Here is a 17,645-nt window from a genome sequence, read left to right as displayed (position 1 = left end):
CATGTTGTGATGGGTTAGACTGAAAAAGATGAAAAATGCTATAAAATAAATAAGTACTGGAAAAGAGGGTGTCCTCTCGCGATCTATAGAATCATGCACATATACAAGTCCGTTGGCATCATCCTTGATAGAAAACAATCCATATTCCGGATGTTCATCCACACCAGGTCCACTAATTGAATATTTTATGGATGAATTTGGGGATGCATTGTTGAAGAGCTACAAACAAAACAGATTGGAAATATTAGGTAAGATTTCTAAGTATTCTTAACTCCTCTAGTTAAAAATCATCATTATTATTATTAATATAACCTACTACTACTATTACTACTATTACTGTTACTACCACCTCCAGGCAGATATAGGACACAGAAATATTTTTGGCAATAAAGATTATACCTCAAGCTGGCTTTTTGCTTTGCAGCTTGTTACCTTTTTGTTTATTTATTTATTTTTAATTGAAAATGTGTAAAATAAGTGTATAAATTGGGTGAGCCTCGTGGTCATGAAGAAAATGTCCACAAATGTGCTGGAGATAATAGATCCCACATGTGGGATCAAGTCATAAATTCCTATGTTGCTGCTTAATTATCATATTTTTGGAAGTATAAGACACACTTTTCCCCCTCTAAAAGAGGGTGAAAATTTGGGTGCATCTTATACACCGAATGTAGCCAAAAATGCAAGGCATGGAGGAGGTGATGATCTGTGGCAATCCCTGCAGCCTGGAACAGCTGATTGGTGGTATTCCAGGAGGTCGATCCACCCACCAATCAGCTGCTCATGCTGAATCAGGCTGCAATAATGTGCTGAAGATGACCTGGCTGTTCGCTATTTGCTGCAAGGAGGTGTCAGAACTTCCAGCAGCAATCACATCCAGAAAGCACACACAAATAACTGATTCAGCAGGATTCAATAATTTCTCTTCATATATAATATAACATATGAAGTAAATATACAATACCAAAAGCAGGTTTTCCAACGTGATAGTTCCAATGTGGTAAATATAGGCAAAACACAAGCAGAGGAGAGGAGATTCAGTTTTAGTTGCAGAGATCAGCACAGTATGTAGCTTTAGTACAGAACAAGTCACAGCCAGGCTCCTTGCTGTCTCCTTCCTTGTTGCTCACACAGCAAATACTGTTTCAGTTTCCAAACAGCACTCAACTCTCTCACATACTGACAGGACACTAGCCAGATGAATACCATGGATGCCAGTAGTCAAAGGCAGAATTTATTTTTCTTATTTTCCTCCCCCCCCCCCCCCAAAAAAAAGGTGCGTCTTATACTCTGGAGGGTCTTATACTCTGAAAAATATGGTACTTTGGCCTCACTATCAGCAATGTTCAATAGTAGAGAAAAAATGTTGGTAATGCTAAGAAGTCAGCATTTTCGTTTTTACCTCTCCAATCAATTTGGGGAAGGGACCTTTGCCTTCTTCTTCAAGTTCAATAGTAGTAATCACCCATCTCCGTTTGGTGCGACGCAATGGACGCAGGCTACTGGAAGGATCCCAATCCTATGAATGAAAGGATTCAATTATATGAAATGCCATCTCTTGTGACATGTCCTCTATAAACAACTACTGAGCAGGAGATGTTCACCTCATGTTCTGAAGCATTCTGAAAGCCATCTGTGATACCGTTCTACAGAGGAATTAATTTTTTTTTAAATAGATTTTTTTTATTTTCAAAACAAACACAACACATAAAATCTTCCTTCTTTACATACTGTAGAAAGTGTATCAGTTGGTTACAAAAGGTTTTCGTGCATCTCTTCCACAGTCATCAAGCATAATTCATATTAACTCAAGTATTTTAACTCAAATATTTATACATGTCACCATCATCATATCTTCATTTTCATTTGACTATAATTATTTAAACGTCCTTCATCATAAAATATACTGAAATTTAATACATAACTACATACTGGCATTTCATTTAATATTTCTAAAATCCTCCAATAACACTGAATCCTTATGTTCTATTCTAGCTAAACAGCCATAATATTTAATAACAAACTTTTCTAATCCTCCTTTCCAAATCGCTGTTGGCAATTTTCATCTACTTTCCTTATATCATACATACATACATACATACATACATACATACATACATACATACATACATACATAGTCATCATTATCCCTCCTTTATTTGACTATATCCTGTATTATAACATTTTACCCGTAATAATCAAAACTTAACTGTATCTAACTTAATTCTTTTTTACTAACTTTTGTATATAATCCAAAAGGATTTCTAATCTTCCTTCCATTCAATATTCATATCCAATTATTACTTATCATAACACTACACATTGTATACATTACTATCATTATCAATTATTTATTTAATTATATCTATTATTACTAAATTTCACTAAGTTTAACTAGTTTTAAGTTATATTCTTCCATCTATCAACCTATATCTTTCCAATAAAACAAACTTATATCTTCTGCCATAGTATTTTAACTCAGATATTTATACATGTTACCCTTATATCTCCATTTTTATTGGACTATAATTGTTTAAACGTCCTTCATCATAAAATATACCAAGATTTAATACATGACCACATACTAGCATTTCTTTTAATATTTCTAAAATCCTGCAATAGCACTGAATCCTTATGTCCTCTTCTAGCTAAACATCCATAATATTTAGTAACAAACTTTTCTAATCCTCCTTTCCAGATCACTGTTTGCAATTTTCATCCAGTTTCCTTATATTGTACACACATACACACACACACACACACACACACACACACACACAGTCATCATTATCCCTACAGAGGAATTATTGAGTCTGTCATTGTATTTCTATAACTGTCCAGTTTGGGACAGCAACTAAACAAGACAGACACAGATTTCAATGCATAGTTAGGACTACAGATAAAAACCATTGCAACCAGCCTGCCTTCCATTGAGGATCTGCATACTGCACGAGCCAGAAAAAGGGCTGTGAAAATATTTACAGACCCCTCACATCTGAACCTAAAACTGTTTCCACTTCTTCCCTCAAGATGATACTATAGGGCAGTGATGGCTAACCTTTTTCTCCTGTTTTGGGGACCAAAAAGAAGGCATGAGGGGGGCCCTGCACGCACCGCACTCCCCCCACACCCATGCGTGTGTGTGTGACCCCACATGCCCCCCATATGTGTGCACGTCTCCCGCATGTGCGGCAGAGACCCAAAAATCAGCTGGCTGGCAGGAGGCACATGCACATGCGTGGTGGAGCTGAGCCGGGTGACGGCTCGCTTGCCCACAGAGAGGGCGCCGCATGCCACCTGTGCCTATAGGGCATTGCATGCCAAAACAAGTATACACAAGGACAGTTTTTTCCCCATGCCATCACTCTGCTAAAGAACTAATTCCCACAACTTATACTCTGTCTTATACTGTGAGATGTCTTATATTCTAAGATGTCAAACCATGTAAAAGGTCTCTATTACTATTCTCATCTCTCCTATTACCTATTCCTTTAGCATCTTATGACTATAAGTTATAACTATAACCTTGTTGTTTGTATCTTATGATTTATGTAGGTTTGCTTTTATTTTGTATCCTATGACTATCACTGACTGCTTTTGTCTTAGGATTTATGATTATTGTATTTTATGATTATGATCATGATTTATCACTTGTTGCTTGTATGTACACTGAAAGCTTATGCACCAGAGACAAATTTCTTATATGTCCAATCACACTTGGCCAATAAAGATTTCTCTTCTCTTCTACCCTACCCTACCCTACCCTACTCTACTCTATTCTATTCTAAGCTATAGGGAACACAGAATCACAAACAGATACAACTCTGGACAGAAAGTCTGCTTCTCAGAAGAAAGGTTGCAGGATAGATCCTCAACATCACCAGGTAAGGATGGGAAGGATTCTGCCTGCAAACCTGCAGAAATATTTCCAATAGTGTCACAGTAACTGACTTAGACAGAACAATTCATTCATTTCCACACTGGTACACAGTCACCTTTTCCTGATATACTCTAATTGATGTGTGCATGTATAACTTGGGACCTAAAACAAGAGCAGATATGGATGGTCTCTTTCAAGTTGAACTTGGCCACATCATTCAAGCAGTTTTCCAGGCAATAGTGAAGAAGGCCTCTGTTATTGCCTTCTTCTAGGATAGTTCTTGACTCCCTTGGCTAGCCTAATCTTGGGATTCCCTGTTGATTAACTAGGTCAAACTCTTCTAACCACTGAAGCCCAAACAAGATCAGCCAAGTGCAACCACCTCCTAAGGCAGAAGAAAAACTGGTATTGTTCTCTCTGATGAAGTAAAGGAATTTAAAAACACCTTTCGAGAGTGGTAAGAGGGCATGTCCTTCAGTAAGATGACATAACTGAGGAATGGAGCTAGCAGCATTCTAATTTAAAAAATAAACCCATGAAGTTTTAAAATGCAAAATAGATATGTGAAATCAGCTAAGCCTCCATTTTTTTCTCTCTTTTGTCAGAGAGCAGATGGGATGAAATGAGGACCCCAAAAAATTAATAAAACTCCCCCAAATCAATGGGGTTTGACCAATGGTGGGATTCAAATAATTTAACAACCAGTTCTCTGCCTTAATGACCAGCTGGGTAAGCATGGCTCGATGGTCATGTGACTGATTGGGTGTGGTCAACTCAACGTCACTCATGTCAATGGGCGCTTTGCCTTAGCTCTTACAATGTAATAAGGGTTAACCAGAGAGGCAGTTTCTGTATGCAGGGCAATAAAGATTAGGCTAGAAACAACATCAGAATGTTTCCTTCCTGCCTTCCTTACAGGTTTAGCCCTGTAAAGGGGGAAAAAACAAAAGATTTCTTCCAACAACCAGTTCTCCGAACTTCCTAGAAAGTTAATAACTGGTTCTCCCGAATAGGTGCAAACTGGCTGAATCCCACCACTGGGTTTGGGACCCTGAATTTTGGGAATAAAATTTAGAGGGTTGGGTGCAAATCATAGATCACAGAACTGAAGTCTTCTTAAATTAACATCATGCTCCCAGAGATTTGCTGGCTGTAGTCACTGTCATGCTAAAACAGGTAGTTGAGAAAGTCATGAGAAAACCAGGTATGATTAGAGAATAAGCCATCATGTCTGTTTCAGAAGAATAGAACAACTGCACTTTATTGATCCAGGTTTCTGATTAAGTTCATCTTTGAGTGAATCTAATCCATATTTCACTTCGGAATACAATGAGCATCCCAATTCAAAGATTCACGAATGAAACATAATTTTACTATGACTTGTATTTACATTTCAAATGAATGTGCTTCACTGAAGAATTTAATAGTGTACCCACCTGTTTGCTCTTCTTGGGTGGATCCTTATGTACAATGATGTCATTGCCCAGGGCATAATGGAAGTTATGGATGGCAAGAACCTTAATGGACAGGAAAAAGCACTAAGGTAAAAATGCAAATATTGCAAAAGTGAGTCTAACATTAAGACCTCTCATGAGAAAATAAACAAGCCAGGATTCTAAGTAACAAGCTCAACAGAATCAAAACTCCAAGGCAAACGAGTTCCTCAAAGAATAGATCCATTAGGCACATCATATTGGCACATCTGGGGAAACCCGATTCTGGCCATCCCTCAGGTTTCCCCCTAATTCAAAGTAAAGGTTTCCCTCCCCTTGACCGAACTATTCATCCCATGGTCCAATCAGGTCACAGTCTCCAGGTCACTCAGCCTCAGACTCCACCTTCTTGCACCTGAATTGAATTGAATTGAATTGAATAGGTTTATTTATAGGCCGCCCTTTTCCCTGAGGGGACTCAGGGCGGCTAACAACTCATAGGGAAGGGGATACAGACAATAACATATAACATTACATATAATTAAAAAGTAAACAACATTCATCCAACATTCGGGTGGGCGCAGATCAATCTCTACCCCCAGGCCTGGCAGGATAGCCAGTTCTTGAGGGCTGCGCGGAAGGTCTGAAGGGTGGTGAGGGTACGGATCCCCATGGGGAGCTCGTTCCAGAGGGTCGGAGCTGCCACTGAAAAGGCTCTCCTCCGCGTAGTAGCCAGCCGGCACTGGCTGGCAGATGGCACTCGGAGGAGGCCTAATCTATGAGATCTGATCGGTCTCGAGGAGGTAATCGGCAGGAGGCGGTCTCCCAAGTACCCAGATCCACTACCATGGAGGGCTTTATAGGTGGTAAGAAGCACCTTGAAGCGCACACGGAGATCAACAGGTAGCCAGTGCAGCTCGCGGAGGATAGGTGTTATGTGGGTGAACCGAGGTGCACCCACAATCACTCGCGTGGCCGCATTCTGGACTAGCTGAAGTCGCCGGATGCTCTTCAAGGGCAGCCCCATGTAGAGCACATTGCAGTATTCCAGCCTAGAGGTCACGAGGGCACGAGTGACTGTTGTGAGTGCCTCCCGATTCAGGTAGGGTCGCAACTGGCGCACCAGGCGAACCTGGGCGAATGCCCCCCTGGTCACAGCTGACAGGTGGTGATCAAAAGTCAGCTGTGGATCCAGGAGGACTCCCAAGTTGCGGACCCTGTCTGAGGGGTGTAAAATTTGGCCCCCCAGCCTGAGTGATGGAATGCTAGCCAAATTGTTGGGAGGGAAACACAACAGCCACTCGGTCTTTTCTGGGTTGAGTACAAGCTTGTTAGCCCGCATCCAGTCTCTAACGGCCTCAAGACCCTGGTTCATCACGTCCACCGCTTCATTGAGTTGGCACGGGGTGGACAGATACAACTGTGTATCGTCCGCATATTGATGGTATCTTATCCCGTGCCTCCGAATGATCTCGCCCAGCGGTTTCATGTAGATGTTAAATAGTACGGGGGACAGGACCGACCCCTGCGGCACCCCATATGTTAGGGGCCTCATGGTCGATCTCTGTCCCCCGACCAACACCGACTGCGACCTGTCCGAGAGGTAGGAGGAGAACCACTGCAGAACAGTGCCTCCCACCCCCACCTCCCGCAGTCGTCGCAGAAGGATACCATGGTCGATGGTATCGAAAGCCGCTGAGAGGTCAAGAAGAACCAAGATGGAGGGATGACCTCCATCCCTGGCTCTCCAGAGATCATCGGTCAAAGCGACCAAAGCGGTTTCTGTGCTGTAACCAGGTCTGAAGCCGGACTGGAAGGGGTCCAGGTAATCGGCTTCCTCCAAGGACCGCTGAAGCTGGTAGGCCACCACCTTCTCAACAACCTTCCCGATAAAGGGGAGGTTGGAGACTGGACGATAGTTGTTAAGTACAGCTGGATCCAGAGATGGTTTCTTCAGGAGGGGTCTCACCACCGCCGTTTTAAGTGCGGCGGGGAAGTGCTCCTCCCGAAGCGAGGCGGTAATAACCGCTTGGATCCAGCTCCGTGTCACCTCCCTGCTGTTAGCTACCAGCCAGGAGGGGCACGGGTCCAGTACACAGGTGGAGGCACTCACAGCCCTCATGGCCTTGTCCACGTCCCCGGGGGTAACGTCCTGAAACTCAACCCAGCGCTGGTCTACCAAGTCGTCCACGTGTACCTCGGCTGGATCTGCAAGGGTGGAGTCCAGATCCGACCGAAACCGAGCAACTTTGTCCGCCAAGAACTGGGCATAGTCTTCAGCCCTACCCTGCAAGAGGTCCCCCGTATCCCTCTTATTTAAGAGGGAATGGGTTATCCTAAACAGGGCGGCTGGACGGGACTCGGCGGACGCAACCAAGGAGGCAATGTATGCTCTTTTTGTTGCCCTAAGTGCCCTGATATATTCCTTGGTGCAGGTTGTTAAAAGTGCTCGGTTCGATTCGGATCTATCGGACCTCCACAGGTGCTCTAGGCGTCTCCTTCGGCGTTTCCTCTCCCGGAGCTCCTCGGTGAACCAAGGAGGCCTCCGGGATCCACCACCTCGGAGTGGCCGTAGTGGCGCAATCCGGTCAAGGGACTCCGATGCTGCCGAGTGCCAGGCAGCAACCAGAGTTTCTACCGGATTGTGGGCGAGAGTGTCAGGAATAACCCCAAGCTCCGTCTGGAACCTCAAGGGGTCCATAAGTCGCTTGGGGCGGAACCACTTGGTCGGTTCCTCCTCCCTACAGTGGGGGTTTGGTCTCCGGAAGTCAAGCCTCAGTAGGCAGTGGTCTGACCACGACAGGGGTATGATCTCATTACCCCTCAGACCAAGATCACAACTCCACTGCTCCGAGAGAAATACGAGGTCGAGCGTGTGACCCGCTGAGTGGGTAGGGCCCCGAATTATCTGGGTCAAGCCCATGGCTGTCATGGAAGCCATGAACTCCCGCGCCCCATCAGAGTGTTCACCGAGCGTAGGCAAGTTGAAATCCCCCAGGACCATAAGCCTGGGGAACTCAACTGCCAGCTCGGCTATCGACTCGAGGAGCGAGGGGAGGGCTGCTGCAACGCAGTTGGGAGGCAGGTACGTTAACAGCAGGCCCACTTGACCCTTGAGGTCCAACTTCAGCAGCAGGGACTCACACCCGACAAGCTCCGGAGCAGGGATCCTACGAGGAACAAAAGACTCCCGAATAACAATAGCCACACCCCCACCCCTTCTCTGAGCTCTCGGCTGATGAAGCACCTGAAATCCTTCTGGGCACATTTCTACGAGGGGGACTCCTCCCTCCGGGCCCAGCCAGGTTTCAGTAATACACGCCAGGTCTGCCCCCTCGTCTAAAATTAAGTCCCGGACGAGGGGAGCTTTGTGGACAACAGACCTGGTGGGAAAACTCTTGGTTCTCAGGGGAAAGAATTTTATTATGCCTACTATCCTCCAATTATCTCCTCCTTCTCAGCTTGACCTTTTCCACTGTGGCAGCCCTGAAGTGCCAAAGGGGAAAATGGCTCCAGGGCTGATACCAGGTCTATACACCACACCACAAGTCTCTCTTCAATTGAGTCTCCTTACTGAGCCAACCAAGGTTATTTTAATTGTAATTTGTTGGAAACGTTCTAGTAACTCATCACCATATAAAGTTAAACATAATACAGCTTTCATGCATAGTAAAACAAAAGGAAATTATCATCAAAACAAACTATATTATCATTTAGCACCATGCTGGTTAAATGAAGACTAAAACTCCCGGCTAAATATTACATGAGAATTCAACCACAAACCTGTAACCCACAGTTGGCTAGTGTTTGATAAAATATTCATTTAATAAAGATATAAAGATCACTATTGAGTTGAATTCAGAGGTGTGTTCCTACCAATTCGCACCTATTCGGTAGAACCGGTTCGTCAAATCTACCGAACCGGTTAGAAGAGGTTCCACCAGTGGACCCGGAAAGCAGGCCACACCTACAGAAGAGCTTCCAAAATTTTTTGAAACCCACCACTGGTCCTTGGATATGATTATTCTACACTATCATGCTCATATTTATAAAACTCAGTGCCTCTGTGAAAGGTAAGGATGATTACTGCGTTTGTGGCGCAATCAGAACATTGCGTGTGTTGAAGTTGTTTTAATGCAAACCAAAGATGCCTTTTAAAAAACAAGTTTACATCATATTCTTATGCATGCCAGTGCTGTGGTAATTTAAGGTGGTTCTGACTAGTGTCGTCGGCATCTTCATATCCGGTCATATGGGCAGCAAGCCATTCCCATCCGGTCACATGGGTGGCAAGCCACTCCCACAAAGGAGCCACACCCACAGAATAAGTTCGAACAATTTTTGAAACCCACCACTGATTGAATTAGACCATATAGTATGCTTGGCAATATTATGGAGTTTGTTTGATTGCCAGGATGTCTTTCAGAATTCCCAGTCTAGCCTATAGCTCTAATAACAATAGCCCTTAGACTTATATACCACTTCACAATGCTTTACAGCCCTCTCTCAGTGGTTTACAGAGACAGCCGATTGTCCCCAACCATCTGGGTCCTCATTTTACAGTCCTCAGAAGGATGGAAGGTTGAGTCAACCTTGATTTGGATTCAAGGTTGACTTGAGGGGAAATCCGTAACCTTTGATGGCCTTCACCATGTCTACTAACCATGATGCATGCTTAAAAGCTTTCAAACTTTGGCTTAAAATCCTCATTACAAGGATATGGTTAATTTTAATTTGTACTATTGAAGACTTATACTACCATCTTATTTATTTGTTTCTTTATTTATTTATTACCATGTTATACCGCCATCAAATGAATGCATAAGAGGAGATGCATAAGATGAGAAAGGAAAAGAGGTAGAAGATAGAAGAAGCAAGGTGATTCGTTCTATTTCCCTAAATTTGAATGCAGTATAAATTGATATTCAGCTTCCTTGTAAATGTAGCCTTCAGCGCTTCACAGGAAAAGAAATTGTTTTAGAAATAACCTATAATCAAGTATTGTGTTACCCAACAGGACTTAACATCAGGACACAACAGAGATGGTATTTTGCTTGTTGAGGGGAAAAAAAACCTGAGTCAACCGATTTAGTTGTTGGTTTGAAAACTCAAAGTAGAAGTGATGTTTAAAGGATGGGCTCCTGGTTTTCTCAACCGTGAATTAGGACAAAACCCATTTATTTACTTCCTCCTCGATATTTGTGACATTTATTGTGTTTCTGTGATTTTAGCAAGTAGCGTCAGGTCTGTTCACATTACCAGCTTTTCCTGTTCTGCGTCAGTCCCCCAATCATCTCCCTTCGCAAGAAAGGCTTAGTTAGGACTATACATTTCTTAAAAGGATTATATAAACTACAATGTAATTGTCAATTTGCAACGAACTCTGTCTAACTGAGCACAATAAGCTTGCTTAACTTGTTGTATTACTACACTGTTGATCTTGTATTTCTAAATCAGGTCTTGAAGCACTTATCTACATGTTTCTAAAATATTACTAAGAAAGAAAGACATAACACAATTTAGGAAAGAGGTTATTCGGCTCCCATTCCAATGGCGGCGGAAAGGCTAAGAATAATTATTTAATGTATTTTGGGTTGCTCCTATATTAGATCCAGTGGTTGCTCCTATCAGTTTGGACCAGTTCGGGCGAACCGGTAGTGGTACGGCGGCCTGGGTCACTGGAACCGGCAGCGACCCATGCCTGCCACATCCCTAAACCAGTTCCCGGGACTTTTCTGCTGTCACTGGCAATTTTCTGCACAAGCGCAGAACACTTTTCAGCAACAATGCACAACATGCATACGCATGAATGAAGCGAGCAGCACACACACAAAATGCCCTCTCAGAAAACCAGTAGTAAACTGGTTAGGAACCCACCACTGATTAGGTCATATTTTTTATGAAAAATGTATGCTACATTTCTACTTTCCATATGTTTTTTCCCCAGTTGCCAATTGGGATGTATTCTCCTTCAGTCATTTTCCCACTTGTAACTTATAGAAACTTCACACAACATCCAACCATTGTTGACATTTTATAAAGCCTATCACCATTACTGAGGACTAAAATAGTGGCTATAAGCCACTAGCAAGGAAATTATTTGAATCATTTTTTTATATAAATAGAGGTGTTCTTTGTGACTTAGTCATTTAAGTACTGTACCACCTCACAGATCTAACAATTTAAGGAGGCAAGAGTCCTACCACAATTCCATTCATTATGTTTTCTGAAAGTCCACGGAAAAGAATAGAGGACTACCCCCAACTAAAACAGTGGTGATAACTTACTCCATAAAATTACATTTATCTCCCAACAACAGTCTTTTCCCCTAGGTCAGTGATGGTGAACCTTTTTCTTATGGAGTGCCAAAATTGTGTGTGCACATGTCCACACCAATTAATGCTCCCCGCCCACCTGCGCATGCACATGCAACACACACCCCACGCCTGCATACACACCCACCCCCAGGTTCTGAAGCCAGGGGAGGACAAAAACAGCCTCCCCCGGGCAGTGGTGGGATATGACCGGTACCCCCAGGTACGGGTGTACTGGTGCCTTCTGGGAGCAACAGGTACCGTTCCAGTACGGTGCTCCAGAGGGCCTGCCGACCCGCCCATCCTCCTTACCGGTATTTGAGCTGTTCGGGGCTTCCGCACACGGTCACGGAGTGTATGGCGCTTGTGCAACGCTCCGCTGAGCAGCTGAAGCATTGCAAAGGCTTTGCGGAGTGTCGCGGGTGGCAAGTATGCATGTACGCGCATGTGCATGCATTCATGTGGTTGACACCTGGCCCTGTTGCACCGTATCGGTTGCAACAGGATCTGGAACCCACCACTGCCCCCAGCCCCCCAGAGGCCCTCCGGAAGCTGGAGATATTGTTTCCATCATAAATCAGTACAAAACAACATCAATAAGAATTATGATGATAATGGATTGTTTCCGAATTTCCAGTTGGCCCATTGGGGGTGTTTTTCGCCCTCCCCAGGCTTTAGGAAAGCCTCCGGAGGTTGGGGAGGGCAAAAAACGCCCCCAAACAGGCCAACTGGAAGTTCGGAAACTATCTGTTTCTGGCTCCCGGAGGGCCTCTGGAAGGTCAGAGGTAATGTATAATCTCTTTTTAAATACATCATATTGTACAACATAGTTATGCCCATTATTTCCATAGTTGTGCCATAACACTCAATACCTGTATGCCCTGTACTTTAGACACCCTCTACAATGTTCTTTTTTCTCACTTTTGCAAAGGAATGGTTGTTTATATGAGAGAAATCCTAGGTTGATACCAAACGATGAAATGAACTGCTATGGCACATTTCAAACCTTAGGAATCTAAGATTTCATCATGCCAAACAGAAACAGAACAGAAAACTGCATGACAAACTTCCTGCACCTTAATCCAAGCATCTGTCCTATCCCAAGAAAGAATGCAAAATTACTTAATGGCAACTTCTTGATATAGCTTGCAAAATCTGAGCTCACTGATGCGTAATACAATAATGGTCACGTCTACTTGTATCGTTGCTCAGTTCAGATATTGCCTTCATGCTGTATAATCGATCCAAAAATAAAAAGAGGAAATCTCCCTGCTCTTAGTTGAGCTGGGGAGGTAAAGGAATATTTTCATTTCTTGTTTAAGATCTCTGTTTTAATATGAAGAAATCTTGTAGAAAGAAATCAGTATTCTAGTATTACAGTATTCTATTGGCAAATACTTTGGGGTATTTTTAAATCTATGGAACATTCATCGTTTCATAGATTTGTTTCATGGATATTATTGAAATAGCTATAATTCTCATAGCCTGATGTATGCCAGTGAGACTTGAACTGTATACAGGAGGCACTCCAGGCAATTGAACTACTTCCACACCACCTGCCTCCATAGAATCCCAAGGATCCAATGCAGTGGTGGGTTACGCCCGGTACACCCAGGTACGAGCGTACCAATGCCTGCTGGGAGCACCAGGTACCGTTCCGGTACGGTGCTCCAGAGGGCCCGCCCGCTCTCCTTACCTGTATTTGACCCAACCAGGCCATTTGCGCATGCGCACCGATCCTACAGCTCCTGTGTGACGCTCCGCCGAGCAGCTGGAGCATCACGGGCGGTGGTTATACACTGCACGCATGCACGTGGTGGATGCCCAGCCCCGTTGCAGTGTACCGGTGGCAACAGATTCCGGATCCCACCACTGTTCCAGTGGTGGGCAGGCCATGTTGCAAGGATTTATTTTTATTTATTTATTTATTAGACACATTTATATGCCGCCCAATCCCGAAGGACTCCGGACCATTGGATCCCTAAACAGCTCCTCTATAGTTAGCTGTCCCAAGGAAAGCAATTGCATGGGGGACAAAGGAAGTAATACAAAGACACGCTGAAAGCCTCCTTCAAGTCCCTGAATATCGACAGCACCTCCTGGGAAACCCTGGCACAAGATCATGGCTCACGCTGACCCACCAAGGCTGCCAGACATCTGAGGCAGCAGAACAACTGTAGCACAAGAGAAGCGAGCACTCCGCAAAGCCAGAGGTGCAAATGCTGCAACAATAGTGCCCACCCACATCTGCCCGACATCTGGCAGAATGTTTTGTGTCCATATAGGCTTTACCAGACATCCGCAGACGCAACGTGGACAGCCCACAACCTGTTAGATGCCAAGGTCCTCTTCGAACACGATGGAGGAACATCGTCATCATACTTTTTATTAATGTTGTTTTGCACTGATTTATGATGGAAATAAAGACGTGTGCATGAAGACGTAAAGAAAGAGCTGGTCTCCTTGCTTAGGACACCAAATAATCTACAGGCAATCCTCGCCTTACAATCATTCATTTAGTGACCATTCAAAGTTAGAACAGCCTTGAAAAAGTGACTTACGACTATTTTTACCTTTGCAACTAATGCAGCACTCCCAAGGCCACGTGGTCAAAATTTGGATGCTTAGCAACTGACTCACATTTATAACGGTTTCAGTATTCCCCAAAGTCATGTGATCACCTCTTACAACCTTTCGACAAGCAAGGTCGAAGGGGAAGACAGATTCACTTAACAACCGTGATACTCATTTAACAACTGCAATGATTCATGTAACAACCGTGGCAAGAAAGGTGATAAAATGGGGCAAAACTCGCTTAACTGTCTTGCGTAGCAGAAGAAATCTTGGGCTCGATTGCTGTTGTACGTTGAGTTACTACCTGTGATTCCTTCAGCTTAAGATGAACTCCTGACCTCAAGGGCTCCATATTACAGAGACACATTCTGACCAAGGGTTTTACTAAACAAAACATTCTTCTCAAAAATAATAGCTTACTTGGCCATCTCATACACATAATATGCTTGCTGTACTCAAACCATAACTTGGCAAACAGGAGGCTCCTCTCATGACAGAAATCTTACCCCTGATTAGATATGACAAAACGCTTTGAAACAATTTAATGGGGGGAATCAGTGATGGGTTCCTACCGGATCGGACCAGTTCGGCCGAGCCAGTAGTGGTATGGCGGTCTGGGTCACTGGAACCAGCAGCGACCCAGGCCTACCACACACAAACACCCAAACCGATTCCTAGGTCTCCTCTGCCATCGCCAGCATGTTTCTACACATGCACAGAACAGTTTTCAGTCAACTGTGCATGCACAGGAAAGTGTAGGGGGTGCGCGAGTGAGCAAGCGAAGCAAGCAGTGTGCGTGCAAAACACCCTCTCAGCGAACTGGTAGTAAACCGGTTAGAAACCCACCACTGTGGGGAAATGTAGACTTCACTAAATACAAAGAACGTACAGATAGCCCTTGACTTACAACAGTTCGCTTAATGATCATTGAAAGTTACAACAGCACTGAAAAAAAGTGACTTATGACCATTTTTCAGACTTCGGACCAATGCAGTATCCTTATGGTCACATAATTTACATTCGGATGCTTGACCACTGACCCACATTTATGACAGATGTAATGTCCCCGGGTCACGCAATCCCCTTTTGTAACCTTCTGACAAGCAAAGTCCATGGGGGAAACCAGATTCACTTAATGACAGTGTTATTTACTTAACATCAGTGCAAGTGATTCACTTAACAGGAAAGTCGTAAAATGGGGCAAAACTCACTTAACACATTTCTCAGCAATATAAATTTTGGGCTCAAATGTGGTTGTAAATTGAGGATTACCTGCATAAGACTACCTTAGGTGGTCACGCCTAAATCCATTGCATCCATTGAAAAAAATCCATTGAAAGTATTTCCTTACATCAGTATCCTGAGACTGAAAGCTTGCAAGATTTACTATCATTCGTTGCTTTAAATATATAATGCCTCAAAGGGGATGCATTTATTTTGAGCATCACCACATCGTCCAAATTTGCCAGCTTTGACCTCTGTCACAAAAAGTGCAGACTAAGTTTGATAACCAGGAAAAAATATGTTGCTAGAAACAGTAACCGGAAAAGCACCGTATCAAATACTCTCATCCCAGTCCCAAAGTGCTTTTCCAAGAGGCAAGTGGCCTTTTTTGTCTTTTTCTTTTGAAAACATTTCACTTCTCATCCAAGAAGCTTCGGACAGGATAGTGGGGAATGGAAGGATTTAACTTCCTTGCAGACAGTGGGACATTTGTACCTAATGAGAAGGAAGGACACCCTGGAGAAGAGCCTCATGCTGGGAAAGATGGAGGGCAAAAGAAGAAGGGGAAGACAGAGAATGAGGTGGCTGGATGGAGTCACAGAAGAGTTGGTGTGAGCTTAAATGGACTCCAGAGGATGGTAGAGGACAGGAAGGCCTGGAGGAACGTTATCCATGGGGTTGCGATGGGTTGGACCTGACTTTGCAACTAACAACAACAAAAGAGGGTAGTTGAAGCACTTGGAGGTTTATCTGTGGCCAGATCTGTGTTTATCTCAGGTCACCAGAGTAGTGCTTCTGCTTCCTGTAGTCTGCAATTTTTTTCCCTCTGGAAATCCATTCCTACTCCCACAACCCTTCAAAGCGGGCTCATTCCAAATTGTAAAACTAAAAGCCTTCAAAAGAAAGAAAAACCAAGATAGTCCAGTTCCTCCCTGGAAAAGCACCTTTGGGACTCTCTACACATTCTCACCCCAAGTTTTGCCAAGGTCAACAGCACACAAAGGGAATGAAGAAAAGCCACCTGTAGCCAGCTCAGGCTTTGCCTGGAAAAGGAGATTCTCAGTCCAGAGCCTGGCGCAACCCACCAGGGAACCCCCTGGCTGGCGTTGCCCAGAACACAACCGGCTGCGGTGGGCAAACTGTCAATCACGGGGCTCCAGCATCAGGGTCTGGTCCCCGATTCCCTCCCCGCCTTTCCCCTCCATCCAATCCCTTCCCCTTCCATACCGCCAGGAGGAAACCCGCGGCGGTGGAGCCCCACTTGCGACGGGGCGAAGCCGGCATCGTGGTACCGCCGGGCTTCGGCTGGCTGCTGAGGTTCCCGCCAGTCTCTTAACGGAGCCTCGGAGGACGATCCCGCCGCCTTCTTCCCCAGAGAGGCTGGCAGATACTCCGGGGCAGCGCGCTAGACTGGAGGATCAACGAAGGTGCGCTGAGATTATCAACCGGCCACCTGCTACAGAGCTGGCGGGGGAGAGCGAGAGCAAAGGCTGTTTCCAGGGCTGAAGGATCGTGTGTAACCCCACCCCGTCCTTTTGCCGGATTGCCCTGACATCGGTTACGGTTTAAGGAAATAAAGTTACACGGCTTCTTTTTACTCCGCCTTCCCACTGAGGAATCCACTACTTCAGCCACTTGGCAGGCTCTTGTTGTTGCCTGCTGTGTTTAAAGCAACAATAAAAGTAAAATTTGAAAATAAGGAAGGGGAGACAAAATCAAAAAGTAAAACCGATTTAGAAATTAGCAAATCATTGGGAACAACTTTTGGGTTTTTTTACAGGGGAAAAAAAAGCATAATGAGCAGACAGTTCTTCCATACTATTTACCAGTAGTAATTTTGTTCTCTGGTACTTATCCATGCAAGACTAAACATTTTTTTGGGGGGGGGATTAATGATGTGTCATGGAGTCCTTTGTCGACTCCTAGCGACCACATAAAATACAGATTTTCTCCCAATATGTTCCATTGCTAATCTGGTTTTGCATGTCTTCCAGTGGTGTGTTCATTGCCACTGTAACAGTTTATTCAGGTTTGTCCATGTTTATCCAGGCTTGAAATTTTGGACCAGGACAACCTAGAACTGCACCACCTATGCTCTGACCTAAGCTTAGTACATAAAATTATCTACTACAACATCCTACCTGTCAATGACTACTTCAGCTTCAGCCATAATAATACGCGGGGAAACAATAGAATCTATTGTTGTCTTAAGCAAGAATT

General features: G+C 44.1%; 1 protein-coding gene across 1 annotated transcript in view; it reads right to left on the bottom strand.

Moving 5' to 3' along the window:
- The window catches only part of CDH26 (cadherin 26), a 47,197-nt gene extending 30,488 nt beyond the window's left edge, over positions 1–16,709 (bottom strand). The window contains exons 1-4 of the mRNA XM_032218618.1: positions 16,653–16,709; positions 5,317–5,397; positions 1,403–1,519; positions 58–219 (exon numbers count right to left, since the gene is read on the bottom strand). Coding sequence (XP_032074509.1) covers positions 58–219; positions 1,403–1,519; positions 5,317–5,397; positions 16,653–16,709 — 417 coding nt within the window. The remainder of the gene's footprint in view (positions 1–57; positions 220–1,402; positions 1,520–5,316; positions 5,398–16,652) is intronic.
- Between the last annotated feature and the right edge of the window lie 936 nt (positions 16,710–17,645).

The sequence above is a fragment of the Thamnophis elegans genome, chromosome 5, assembly GCF_009769535.1.
Source record: "Thamnophis elegans isolate rThaEle1 chromosome 5, rThaEle1.pri, whole genome shotgun sequence".
Taxonomy (NCBI): domain Eukaryota; kingdom Metazoa; phylum Chordata; class Lepidosauria; order Squamata; family Colubridae; genus Thamnophis; species Thamnophis elegans.
Note: the sequence above shows the minus strand (reverse complement) of the source record. Positions and strands in the feature narration are given on the sequence as shown.